The sequence below is a fragment of the Natrix helvetica genome (assembly GCF_964273705.1).
Source record: "Natrix helvetica genome assembly, chromosome: 13".
Taxonomy (NCBI): Eukaryota; Metazoa; Chordata; class Lepidosauria; order Squamata; family Natricidae; genus Natrix; species Natrix helvetica.
Window position 1 is genome coordinate 10,905,494 of NC_138557.1, and position 13,872 is coordinate 10,919,365.

The window sequence follows — 13,872 nt, forward strand, 5'->3', positions numbered from 1 at the left end:
TATTTTATGCTCAGCCAGCCTGCTTGACTGACTATTTTCTTGTAGGAGTTTTGGAACCAGGATACCACTATGGAAAAAGCTGATTGCCCCACAGACCACTAGATTCTTAATCATAGTCTTTGTCAGGGTCCCAAAGAGCATCCAAAAGTAAATCAGAGTCCAAGGGAAATTATTGCTCAGAGTTTCAATTTATGAAGAGAGCCACGTTGGCACATCTGGGAAAACCCGAATCTGAAAGCTTCCTGGTTTTCCCCACCCAGTTGAAAGTTCAAGATCTTGCCCCCCCATGCCCACAAGTCCCATCCCATGGTCCAATCTTCCACCCCTCCAGTTCCGGTCAGGTGCAGAGGTGCAGAGACAAAGGATGACCTTGGCTTTCTAGAAAGGATTTTGTTATGGCTACATCGCATCTCACTACGTACAACCCCCTGCACTCCCATGTTCCCACAATAGAAAATGCATAGTAGAATAATAGAGAGTGTGGCAGGCCTGAGATCCAAAAGAAAAGATGGCTGCAGACCCGACAGTCATTCCTTGTGGTGTGTGTGTGAGAGAGAGAGTGAGGCTCTGCAAGGGAAACACGCAGATCTATTTAATCAGTGCGTTCCTATCTAGCCTTTGAACCCATCTAATTTGAGAGCAAGGCAGAAAAGGTATCAACAGGATTTACATGGCCAGAGATGCAGGATAATAATAATAATAGTTTTAAAACGTCTTCAGAGCAGATTAACAGACTGCAGCGTTGCAAAGCCCAAACGCGCCAGGAGACAGAGGTGAAGAGGTGAAGAATTTCTCAGCATGACTAACCTTAATCCAAATCTAACCTCAAGGTGCTTCGGAAAAAGCCACGCCCGGCTACACTTCCAGTTGTGTCTTAGGAAAACTACTTTTCCCCCCTGAATCTCGTGGGATCCCAAGCTGCCTTGCAGAATCTGGCTGATTTTGGATGACTTCAGAACATTTGAGTAGGTTTGGGGCCAGATTTAGTATTTGATGAGTCCTTGATGCTCTCAAAACCTGGTTCTTGGTTTGCAGACATTTCATTGCCCAACTGCGTAACACCGTCAGTGTGAGGGAGTATGGGTTTTTCTGCCTGTGTCCTTTTAGCGAGAGGAATGCAAACAACCAGTTACCACTTCCTTTCATTTCCCCAAACGTTCCCTCCTTCATTCCCCCCCCCCCCACAGTCTGTCACCACATAGCAGCAAAGTGTCAGCGTTCTGAGTAATGCAACAGGCATGAAATCCTCTTACCTTCATGCGCACAGCATCCGGGATGATGTCTAGGCAGGTGGGCGGAGCCTCTCACCACTGCCGCTACTACCGGTTCACGCAAACTGGGTCGAACTGGCAGAATGCCATCTCTGCAATGCACTCATTAAAAGCAGAACTCCAAGGCAGGTACTGTAGATTCCTCAAAGAATATGTTTATGGGAGACATCATATCGGCACAGCCGGTGAAAACCAACTCTGGCAATTCCAGCGGTTTTCACCTAATTAAAAGAATCAAACTCCCCCCACCCCTTGAATGTCACAGGTCACATTGTCCAACGAAGATGGAAGGCACGCACTTCTCCACTTTCAACGGCCACCTGTTTCGATGACCTTGGTTCCCATAAGGAAGCATTTTGTTTTGACCAGCTATCTACTTCCCCCCCCCCTCCCTTCCCCTTCTCTGGCTTCGTGGCAACTATGAGGCAGCACAAGGGGGCTTCAGCCAGGTTCACTTCAGAGTTGACACAAAGAATAAGCAAGCATAAGTTGGCAGTTGGAAAAAGATCTTCAAGGGAAAACCAAGGAAAGTCCAGTTGCCTCTTGAAAAAGCACCGTTGGGACATCCAGAGGAAAGTTCTTTATTCGTTTTTGGTTTTTTTGCATTCCGTTATTTCTTTCCTGATTAATTTTCTCCTCCTGCATTTTTCCATTTTTTTTCCAGAACAGACACAACAGCCACTTTACTGTGCCTTCTTCATCTCCGGATGTCTGCCCACCAGAGTGCATAACTTCTGGTAAAGTCATTTTGCCCCGGGATTAGGAGGGATTATAGTAGGACATGAAAGCTTCTTGAATGCCAGCTCATGAGACCATTATTAGAACGTAGTACATGGAATGATAAAGTTGGAAGGGATCTCAGAAGATCTCCTGCTTGAGCACGAGACCCTATCCCATTCCAGACAAATGTCCAGTCCCTTTTTGAAAGCCTCCAGTGATGGATCACCCACAACTTCCGAAGCCAAAGCTATTCCGTTCTTTGATTGCTTTCTCCACTAGGAAACTTCTCCTTAGTTCTAGGTTCCTTCTCTCCTTGGTTAGTTCCCATCCTGACTATAATGGAAATCTACTCAAATGTTTTCCTGGGATTTATATACATTGGCCCTATCTAACAAAACGAAATTCAATGTAGAGAAAAGTAAACTCCTACACTTAGGTAAAAATAAAACCCAAAAGTACACATATAAACTGGGTGAAACCAGGCTCAATAGCCGTAACTGTGTGAGGGATCTTGGAGTCTTAGTGGACAACCAGCTAAATAGGAGCTAACTGTGCAGCGGCAGCCAAAAAAGGCAATGCAATCCTAAATTGCATTAAGGGATACAATCAAGATCAAGGGAGGTACTAATACCACTCTATAAAGCCTTAGTAAGACCACACCTAGAATACTGCATCCAGTTTTGGTCACCACACCATGTTGAGACTCTAGAAAGAATGCAGAGATGATTTAGGGACCGGAGGATAAAACATACGATGAACAATTGCAGGAACTGGGCCTGGCTAGTCTAGTGAAGAGAAGGACCAGGGGAGACAGGATAGCAGTCGTCCAATATTTGAGGGGCTGCCACAGAGAGGAGGGGGTCAAACTATTTTCCAAAGCACCCAAAGGGCAGACAAGGAACAATGGATGGAAACTTACCAAGAAGAGATTCAACCTGAAAATAAGGAGAAATTTTCTGACAGTGAGAGCAACCAACCAATGGAACAGAAGTTGTCTTTGGAAGTTGTGGGAATTTCATCCCTGGAAGATTTCAAGAAGAGACTGTCAGAAATGTGATTGGTCTCCTGTTTGTGTTTGGAGGGGGGGTTGAACTAGATGACCTACAAGGTTCCTTCCAACTCTATTAATCTGTGATGTTTGGTGCTTTGGGAAACAGTTTCACCCCCTCGTCTTTGTAGGAGCCTCTCAAATATTGGAACACTGCTATTATATCTCCCCTAGTTCTTCTTTTCACTAGAGAAATCCAGTTCCCGCAGCAGTTTTTCATATGTTTAAGCCTCCAGCTGCCTAATCATCTTTGTTGCTCTTCTCTGCACTCTTTCCAGTGTGCAGAGAAGATTGTGATTGCCTGTGATTGTGATTCCCTGTGGTCCAAAAGCTTAAAGACCCATCATGGTGTATTGGTGACAGTGCTGGACCAAGAATGGTGAGATCCAAGTTGCAGCCCTCCCCTCTCTCCTTCAACCATAGACATTTTACTGGGTGTCTTTGGACAGATACTCGTTCCTGGGTCAACCTACCTTCCAAAATTGTTCTGGGGAAAAAGTTTGGGATTCTGTAGACTGCATAACTGGAGGTCCCTTCCTAAAGATTTCCCTGAAGCCCAGATTGTCTTCAACTGCTATCAACTGTTGCTGAACACCTTAATAGTAAGAATGGAAGAACTGGGTTCTGTGGGACAGATGGGATGAAAAAAATATGAACGTTGATGAGGTTTAAAGGTAAAATGTTTTGTTTTTTTTTTACTTTGGACACAGTCATATTTTTATCTTGGGCACAACCATTTTCCAGTCTTCTTTTGCCCCTAGTACTTTTCCAAAGTTCTTTTTGGTGGTACCTGAGGAAAGAAAAGTTGGAATCATAGAACAATGGGGCTAGAAGGAACCTTCTAGGGTACAATCTCCTGCTCAAACAAGAGTCCCCATACCACCCTGACAGATGGCTCTCCAAACTTTTCTTGAAAACTTCTAGTGATGGAAGATCCAAAAATTTGGAGGCAAAATGTTCCACAGATTAATTGTTTCACTGTCAGGAACGATCTCCTGAATTCTAGGTTGGCTTTCTCTTTGCTAATCTTTTATTTGTTACTTCTTGCCCTACCCTTGATGTTCTGACTTAGGCTTCCCAAGGGCATGAAGCTAACTCCTTGTCCCGACAAAAACTCCTTTTATTAATTGACTGTGAATTCTGCTCATTCACATCCAGCAAAGACTTTCAAGGGAGGATTTACAGTCACAGACCTTCTCTGGCTTGGAGAGCTGCCAGGCTGATATCTGCAAAACTTGGCAAGGAGTCTCGGAGAGTCACGAACCAATTAAGCGAACTAATTGTCTCCTGCAAAGTCCCCTCCCCTTTCGCTCCTCTTTATTCCCTCTGGGAGGGGCCATTTACCGTCCACCTGTGCCTTGACTCCCAAGTTGGCCCTTGTTCCTTAACTGTTCCCTTCCCCTGGCAGCTCTGTGCATGCGCACATCAGGAATAGGCTCCAGCTGTTCTTCTGCCCCAGTGATCTCCGACTCTGAAGGCAGCTGATAACTGTCGGATGCCCTGGCCCCCTCTCTGCCTCCGACACAGAGCCCTCATCAGAGCCTTCCCCAGACTCCAGGATTGGCCCATGTTCCTCCCCAACCTCCTCACTGTCCGAATATGCTCCCAGCTTTGGAGGGCCACAATACCTGGGTGCTTTAGACAATAGGTTGGCCCCCTCTTTTTTGTCATGGCCCCTCAAGTACTGAAAGACTGCTATCATGTCACCGCTAGTCCTTCTGTTCATTAGGCTTGATGTATCTAGTTGGCTGGCTCTGTCCATTCTTTCTCTTCCTTACAGCTCCTGCTTCTCCTTCAAGCCAAGAATCATCATCAACTCCCAAGCCTAAAGTACCCCTGGACCCTCACGTTCGTCTCAAGGATGGCAAACTTGAATTGGTAAGTCCAACCCAACAGGCCATTCCAGACAAATTAAAGGTGAGATCCTGCTGAAACGTTGCAAAGACAATCTCAACCTTACATGGGAAAAGACCCGAATACAACAAAACCAGCATATATATATATATATATATATATATATATATGTATGTATGTATGTATGTATGTATGTATGTATGTATGTATGTATGTATATATATATATATATATATATATATATATATATATATATATATATATATATATATATATATATATATATATATATATATATATATATATTATGGATTGGATTTTCATTTGTATCGTTTTTCTTACTGTCTGTTTTTTTGGACTTCCAGATGTTACAGTACTTAAACCTCGATATGAGCGAAGAGAAGAAAAGGCAGCTACGGCAGAGACTGACAACTGACTCCCAAGGCACAGTAGCCTATGGAGGTAAGAAAAAAAACGTAGAGATACTTTAAGCATTCAAGATTCTCTTAATGTAATCCTATAGATGAGATAGAGCTAGTATTCCTGGTTATGTTTCATGTCTCGACTGCCTAAAAGGGGTAACCTCAATCTTGCAGGTCTAAGACTAGTCCTTCCTAGAGAGGCCCCCCTTTGAGATGCTTTCTCCACCCTCATCTCTCCTGCAGACTCAGATTTCATTTATTGGACTGTTGTCTAGGCCAGGGGTCAGCAATCCATGGCTCTGGAGCCACATGTGGCTCTCTCATCCCTCTGCTGCAGCTCCCGATCGCCGGTCAACCCCACAATTGATTGGGCTTTCGGTTAGGACAGGTAGAGGAAAAAGGATGCCGCACTAGGAGGAGACTCTATGGTGGGGGAACTGAACTTCCGGTCAGCTCCAGAATTGAACAGGGGGCTTCCATTTAGGACCTTTGTGGCTCTTTGAGTGTTTAAGGTTGCCGACCCTTGGTCAAGGCCACAAGTCTTAAAGTCGCCCTGCTCTAGACCTTCGGCTCTTCATTTGGTTTTTTATTTGTGAATTTATTTTTACCTTTCTTGCGGCCTTCCTTAAATGAACCCCACCAATCTAATGGACTTTGACTCTCTTAATCCCCAGTTAGTATAAGCAACAGCTGTGCCATATGGTTGGGGTACAGCTCTGAGAGTGGGAAAGCTGGATGCTATGTTGACAGAGGCTACTTGGTGGTGGAAAACAAGTTTCAGGAGAGATGCCTTTAATTAGAAGACGGGACATAATTTTTGGAGAGTTCTTCCTGATTTCTGGGTGAGCGTTAGGTTAGGAAGAAAAAGAAGAGTCGGTCCCAAGATTGCTTCTGTCAACAATGACCGAGAAGTTGAGCAAGGCCTCCCTCTAATGGCTACTTGGGGAGGTAATTCTCCTGAATTAAAGTGGTAGTTTTTAAGATGTTGTTGGATAACCATTTGTCTGAAGTGGTGCAGGGTATCCTGCCTAAGCAGGGGGTTGGACTAGAAGACCTCCAAGGTCCCTTCCAACTCTGTTATTCTATTCTATTCTATTCTATTCTATTCCATTCCATATTCTGTATTCTGTATTATGTATTCTATTCTATTCTACTCTATTCTACTCTACTCCACTCCATTCTACTCTACTCTATTCTGTATTGTCAATTCTGTTCTGTTCTATTCTATTCTTCTATTCTATTCTACTCTCCTCTACTCTTATTTCTATTCTTTTCTACTCTATTCTACTCTACTCTTATTTCTATTCTATTCTATTCTATTCTATTCTATTCTATTCTATTCTATTCCGTATTCCCTATTCCCTATTCCGTATTCCATATTCTGCTCTACTCTAGTGTAGTCTAGGCTAATCTAGTCTAGTCTACTCTAGTCTACTCTATTCTATCCTATTCCATTCTTTAGCATTTCTATGAGAGGAGATGACGTTTTCCAAACTTTCTGCTAAATTGAAACCATGTCACCAGCCTTTCTGGGTTTGTCTGAGCCCCTCCTTTCTTTTTGAACCCAGATTTCCTCCACGTTCTCAAGGACTTGCTTCCAGAAGAAGACACAGATCTCCATTCAAATTCTGCACTTTTCAGTCCTCTTGAGATGGCTACTCTGCTGGACACATCTGCTTTCCATTCTCCGGTCAGTGTTGAACTACCCAAAGTTGTATTGCCCTCTTCTGATGTGTTTACTTGGATTGTTGGTGATTACCTTTGAAGCCTTGCATGGCACGTGTCCAGGTTACTTGTTGAATCAGCTTACCCCAGAAGGGACAATCCAAATGGACGATCCCTTAAACATGATCCTTGGTTGTGTAAACAAAGACGTAGAATCAAAATCACATGAAGAATTAGTACTGCTATATAAAGCCTTAGTAAGGCCACACCTGGAATACTGCATCCAGTTTTGGTCATCATATTACAGAAAAAAAAAGATGTTGAGACTTTGGAAAAAGTTCCAGAGAAGAGCAACTAGGATGATTAAGGGCGTGGAGACAAAAACATATGAAGAACGGCTGCAGAATTTGGGTATGGCTAGCCTAGAGAAAAATAGAATAGAATAGAGCTGGAAGGGACCTTGGAGGTCTTCTAGTCCAGCCCCCTCCTCAAGCAGGAGAACCTGTACTATTTCAGATAAGTCCAGTTTCTTCTTAAAGGCCTCCAGTGATGGAGCGCCCATGATTTCTTAAGGCAAGCTGTTCCACTGGTTAATTCACGGTTAGGAAGTTTCACCTTAATTCCAGGTTGCTTCTCTTTTTGATTAGTTTCCAACCATTGTTTCTTGTCCTGCTTTTTGGTGCTTTGGAGAATAATTTGGGCCCCTCTTCTTTGTGACAGCCCCTCAAATACTGGGACACTGCTACCATGTTGCCCCTCATTATTCTTTTCTTTAGATTAGCCAAATCGAAATCCTACAGCCATTCTTCATATGTTGTAGTCAGACTCAGGGCTAATGGATGGACTAAGGAGGACCTGATAGCAGTGTTCTAGTATTTGAGGGGCTGTCACATAGAAGAGGGGGTGTCAATTTATTTCCCAAAGCACCAGAAGACAAGACAAGAAACAATGGATGGACCCTAAGCAAGGAAAGAAGCAACCTTGAATTAAAGAAAAACTTCCTAACAGTGAGGGCAATTAACCAGTGGAACAACTTGCCTCCAGAAGTCGTGGGTGCTTCATCACTGGAGGCTTTTAAGAGGAGACTGGACAGGCACCTGTCTGAAATGGTATAGCTTCTCCTGCTTGAGCAGAGGGCTGGACTAGAAGACCTCCAAGGTCCCTTTCGGCTCTATTCTGATTGATCGATTGGGACTGGCCCACCCACCCTAACGACACCAGCAGAGGGATATATTGTGGATCCCATCAGTCAAGGAATTCCGGCTAGCGGGATCCAAGACAAAGTCCGTCTCTGCTGCGGCTCCTGCTCTTTGGAACATTTTACCCCCTGTGGTGAGATCACGTCTCACCTTTCTGATCTTCTGGTTCTGTCAAATGGCTTGGAGCCCCAATGGGGGGGAAAAAAACATCATAAATTGTAGTCACATGATTTCAGGATGCTAAAAATGAACATCAATGTGGGTCTGTTACTGAACACTCCAAATGCAATCATGTGATCGTGGGGTTTTGAATTTTGAATCTGGTCCTAAGTACTTTTTTTTGGGGGGGGGGGTTCATAATTTTAGGGGACTTGGTGGCTCAGGGGCTAAGACGCTGAGCTTGTCGATCAGAAAGGTTGGCAGTTCAGCGGTTCGAATCCCTAGCACCGTGTAACAGAGTGAGCTCCCATGACTTGTCCCAGCTTCTGCCAACCTAGCAGTTTGAAAGCAGGTAAAAATGCAAGTAGAAAAATAGGAGCCACCTTTGGTGGGAAGGGAACAGCGTTCCGTGAGCTTTCGGTGTTTAGTCATGACGGCCACATGACCACGGAGACGTCTTCGGACAGCGCTGCCTCTTCGGCTTTGAAACGGAGATGAGCACCGCCCCCTAGAGTTGGGAACGACTAGCACACATATGCGAGGGGAACCTTTACCTTTACGTTATCGTAACTTTGAACAGTTGCTAAGTGACCGGTTGTAAGTCAAGAACTACTGTGTACTTGGGTATGATTTATATCACTTAGTTAGAGCTAGCGAGACTGAGAGTAGCTGTACACAAAACCACCATTGCCACTTTGAAAATAGAGAATTCGTATCAGCAGATGCCAAAGGTGCTTTTTTCTAAAGGCAACTGGACTTTGTGTTTCCTTGAAGACATTTCATGTCTCATCCAAGAAGCTTCTTCGGTTCTGGCTGAATGGTGGAGGAACTGAAGAAGCTTCTTGGATGAGAAGCAAAATGTTTTTTTTTTTAAAACAACACAAGGAAGTCCAGTTGCCTTTTGAAAAAAACACCTTTGGGACAACCATGACCTGGATGACTGAGAATCTCCATTGACATATCAGCAGATCTCTCTCTCTCTCTCTCTCTCTCTCTCTCTCTCTCTCTCTCTCTCTCTCTCTCTCTCTCTCTCTCTCTCTCTCTCTCCCCATAATTTCAGGAGCCCTCCTGGGTTGCAAAATTCTCTAGCTGGCTTAGTGCTTCATCACGTGATTTATTTTTGCATAGCGACTCTGCTTGATCAATGCTCTGAGCACACCAAAACAGATTTGGGAATCTCGCAGGTAGGTTTGGATTGCTCATCAGCATTCTTGACTGGACCAACCTCTCTTTGCAGATGTCTGACTCCCTCAGTTCCAATGAGAGCGAGAAGCTGGATAACCTACATCTGGAAATGGGGTTGTTACAGGAGGAGGTCCAGAGGCTGAAGGTAAGGCTGTCAATCAGAAGGCTTAATTTGATGTAAGTTGATGATGGTCATTGGCATAATAGCAATAGCAACAGCACTTAGACTTATATACCACTTCACAGTGCTTTACAGCCCTCTCTAAGCAGTTTACAGAGTCAGCCGCTTGCCCCCAACAATCTGGGTTCTCATTTTGCCAACCTTGGAAGGAGGGATGGCTAAGTCAACCTTGAGCCTGGTGAGATTTGAACTGCTGACAGAGTTAGCCTGCAATACTGCATTCTAACCTCTTTGCACCATGGATGGATGGATGGATGGATGGATGGATGGATGGATGGAAGGAAGGAAGGAAGGAAGGAAGGAAGGAAGGAAGGAAGGAAGGAAGGAAGGAAGGAGAAAATAGCAATAGCACTTAGACATATACTGCTTCACAGTGCTTTACAGCACACTAGCCCGTCAGGATCAAACTCCTGGCAGTGAGTTAGCCTGCAATACTGCATTCTAACCACTGGAGGACATGATAGCAGTCTTCCAATATTTGAGGGGCTGCCACAGAGAAGAGGGGGTCAAATTATTCTCCAAAGCACCAAAAGTCAAGAGAAGAAAAATGGATGGAAGCTAACCAAAGAGAAAAGCAACCTGGAATTAAGCAGAAACTTCCTAGCAGTGAGGACAATTAACCAGTGGAACAGCTGGCCTCCAGAAATCGTGGGCGTTCCATCACTGGAAGCTTTTAAGAAGAGATTGGACAGTCACTTTTCTGAGATAGTACAGGTTCTCCTGCTTGAGCGGGGTGGGGGTGGGGAACTGAAGACCTCTAAGGTCCCTTCCAGCTCCTTCATTCCATTCTATTGTCTGAGACGTCTTCTCAAGTTACTTTCCTGGCCTCCAAGACCTCCAAGATCCCTTCCAGCCTTTTTATTTTATGATTCTGTATCTATCTGGAAAAGACAGGGATGAGCAGAAGACCATGATCAACTCAGACCTACCGACTAGGCTTCCTGGCTGATTTTACCCATGGTGCGGGTGTCAGCCTTTTGACTTTTATTAAAATGATGTCAAGAAGGCCACTTTCCATTGCCATGGCCAGGATGAGCTGGTTTGCTGACAGTTAAGGACGCCATGGCCAAGGCTACGAAACTCTGAGATGGTTTGAGGAACATACAGTCACAGGCCCACTGGAATGGAGATTATGATGATTACTATTTTAGAAAAGCACTGTCTGGATTGATGACACTGTAACCCTTCCCCCCTCCTCCCTTCCCCTCCCTCCTCTCCTCTCCCTCCCCTCCCCAGTCTCTCCTGAAGGAGGTGGAAAGCAATAAGAAGTCTATGGAAGACGAGCATCACAAATTGAACCAGGTCAGTGATGGGGGACTGGTTGCACACCTCTGTTTCATTGACCTGAAGATGTACAGAATTAAGGCTTACGATGGTGACAACAGCTCCCAAGGCTTGAACTCTTACGTACAGGCAGTCCTTGACTTACAGCCATTCATTTAGTGACCGCTGGAAGTCACAACGGAACCAAAGAAAGGTTCAATTCAATGGTGAAAAGAGTAAGGTTCTAAATTTAGGCAACAAAAATGGAATGCACAGGTACAGTATAGGTGGTACCTTGATCAGTAGTAGTAACTGTGAAAGGGATCTTGGAGTCCTAGTGGACAACCATTTAAATATGAGCCAGCAGTGTGCAGCAGCTGCCAAAAAAGCCAACACAGTCCTAGGCCGCATCAACAGAGGGAAAGAATCAAGATCACGTGAAGTGTTAATACCACTTTATCATGCCTTGGTAAGGCCACACTTGGAATACTGCACTCAGTTTTGGTCACCACAATGTAGAAAAGATGTGGAGACTCTAGAAAGAGTGCAGAGAAGAGCAACAAAGAGGATTAGGGGACTGGAGACTAAAACATATGAAGAACGGTTGCAGGAACTGGGTATGTCTAGTTTAATAGAAAGAAGGACTAGAGGAGACATGATAGCAGTCTTCCAATATCTCAGGGGTTGCAACAAAGAAGAGGGAGTCAAACTATTCTCCAAAGCACCTGAGGGTAGAACAAGAAGCAATGGGTAGAAACTAATCAAGGAGAGAAGCAACTTAGAATTGAGGAGAAACTTCCTGACAGTCAGAACAATGAATCAGTGGAACAGAAGTTGCCTCCAGAAGTTGTGAATGCCCCAAAGCTGGAATTATTTAAGAAGATGTTGGATAGCTATTTGTCTGAAACGGTATAGGGTTTCCTGCCTAGGCAGGGGGTTGGACTAGAAGACCTCCAAGGTCCCTTCCAATTCTACTATTGTATTGCATTATAAAGGGACTTAGGGCCAGCTTTTAAACTTACAACCGTTGCAGCATCCCTTCGCCACCTGATCAAAATTCAAGAGCTTGGCAACTGGTATGTACTTATGACGGTTGCGTTGTCCTGGGGTCATATGATCACTCTTTGTAACCTTCCCAAATGGATTCCAACAAGCAAAGTCAACGCGGGCGAGTCAGATTCACTTACACGATCACACAATTCTCTTAACAATTCCAGTGAGTCTGTTAAGAAGTGGCCCAGAATTTGTAAAATGGGGGGAAAAAACTCACTTAGCAGTTGCCTTGCTTAGCAACAGATGCCGTATTTGGAGCTCACTTTTGGTCGTAACTCGAGGACTACCCGTCTTCCTGACAGATGGAGCTAGAGCCACCATCAAATTCAGACTCCGTGAAGGGGAATTGGATATATGGTGATTTTGTTTACAAGTTCTAAATAGTTTTCTTTCTTCAGCCACGTTCGATTCATGGCTTCTGTCAAACATGTCTATGTTCCTTTCCACCATTCCCAAACATTTACCCTGATCATCACCCCTCCAAAGATTTATCCTCACTCTCATCCTTCTCCCTCTTTTAATAGCAGAGATTGAGAAGGAAAGTATCACAGAATTGTAGAATTGAAAAGGACCACAACTTTCTACAGTGTCCAGGAAAACCAATTTAACCCTCCATGAGAGGTGGTTGAGTCTCCTCTTCAAAACCTTCCAAGATGGAGAACCTACAGATAAATATCTCCAGCGTTAGGCTCATACTACCATATGTGGTGGACATGCACTAAAGCAAAAAAAAAAAAAAAAATACGGGAAGAAAATACACACATAGCTGGAAAATATAATAAGACAACACATAGATCTGAAACCCAAGACATTTTTGTTGGGCACGCTTCCAGGAAATGACAATAAGGGCCACACGTATCTGGTTTTACACATCCTAACAACTGCTAGGAAAAACCCGGAAACCCTTGCAGATGATATTACAATTGAAAAAATGTGCAGAGATGGGTAGGTTAACCCTAAAAATCAAAGGAAAAGAAGATTCCGATTATTTCATAACATAGGAACTATTTTATAAATGGTTAAATGACAGATATTGATTAGGTTAGAGGAGCGGAATTAGATGAAATATGGTTTACAGGAGAAAGAAAAACAGAGGAGTACATTTCTGTTGACAGTTATATAATCGAAACTATAATGGAAGATAATAGATGTTATAATATGAGTGATGTTATTGCATATTTGTTTATATATTACCGCATAGTTGTTTATATACCGTATATTTTCACACTGTTGTCTGGCCCTCGGGTCTCCAACTCTGGCTGTTAAACTTTCCAGCTGACATACTCAGTGTCTTTAATCACTGAGCCATCACACCCCCTTATTGTAAGGTTATAGTAACAGAATCTTGCAGGCCTTACTTTCCCTTCCTTTGTTTTTACTTTCCAGTAAACCAGGAGAGTCCCTTGTGTGTGATGTTTGCCTCACCTGCTTTCCCTCTGGGGGCTCCACTGCCTCTTATTTTAACCGTTGCCTAATCTGCAGCTCTTCCTCTTGTCTCCCAAGGTCATTCTCACACATACCGTGACCTCTCCCATCTCTTTTTCTCCTCTTCCCCAAATCTTAGAAGGCGTTGAGCTTCCTCCAAGAGAACCAGTGTCTGCAGAACAAGCTGCAAGCTGCAGAGGTCTTCCGGTGGCGAGCCCAGAGCGCGGAACAGGATTACGAAGAAGTCATCCACCTGTTGGAAGCTGAGATCATGGAGCTGAAATCCCAGCTGACGGGGAAGAAGAACAAGGAGCTTTTGGAAGCAGAGGTCAGGCCGAAGCAGGTGGAAGTTAACGGCTTACTCTTGCTGATGTATTGATTTACAAACAGCATTTTCTTGAATTTCTTCAACTGTTTCTCTTTAAAC

General features: G+C 44.0%; 1 protein-coding gene across 1 annotated transcript in view; it reads left to right on the forward strand.

Moving 5' to 3' along the window:
- LOC309398540 (syntaxin-binding protein 4-like) overlaps positions 1 to 13,872 on the forward strand; it is a gene marked incomplete at its 5' end in the record, with an annotated part of 57,955 nt that overhangs the window by 34,474 nt on the left and 9,609 nt on the right. The window contains 7 exons of the mRNA XM_081965505.1: positions 1,936 to 2,008; positions 4,820 to 4,917; positions 5,259 to 5,355; positions 6,884 to 7,005; positions 9,576 to 9,668; positions 10,941 to 11,006; positions 13,585 to 13,773. Coding sequence (XP_081821631.1) covers positions 1,936 to 2,008; positions 4,820 to 4,917; positions 5,259 to 5,355; positions 6,884 to 7,005; positions 9,576 to 9,668; positions 10,941 to 11,006; positions 13,585 to 13,773 — 738 coding nt within the window. The remainder of the gene's footprint in view (positions 1 to 1,935; positions 2,009 to 4,819; positions 4,918 to 5,258; positions 5,356 to 6,883; positions 7,006 to 9,575; positions 9,669 to 10,940; positions 11,007 to 13,584; positions 13,774 to 13,872) is intronic.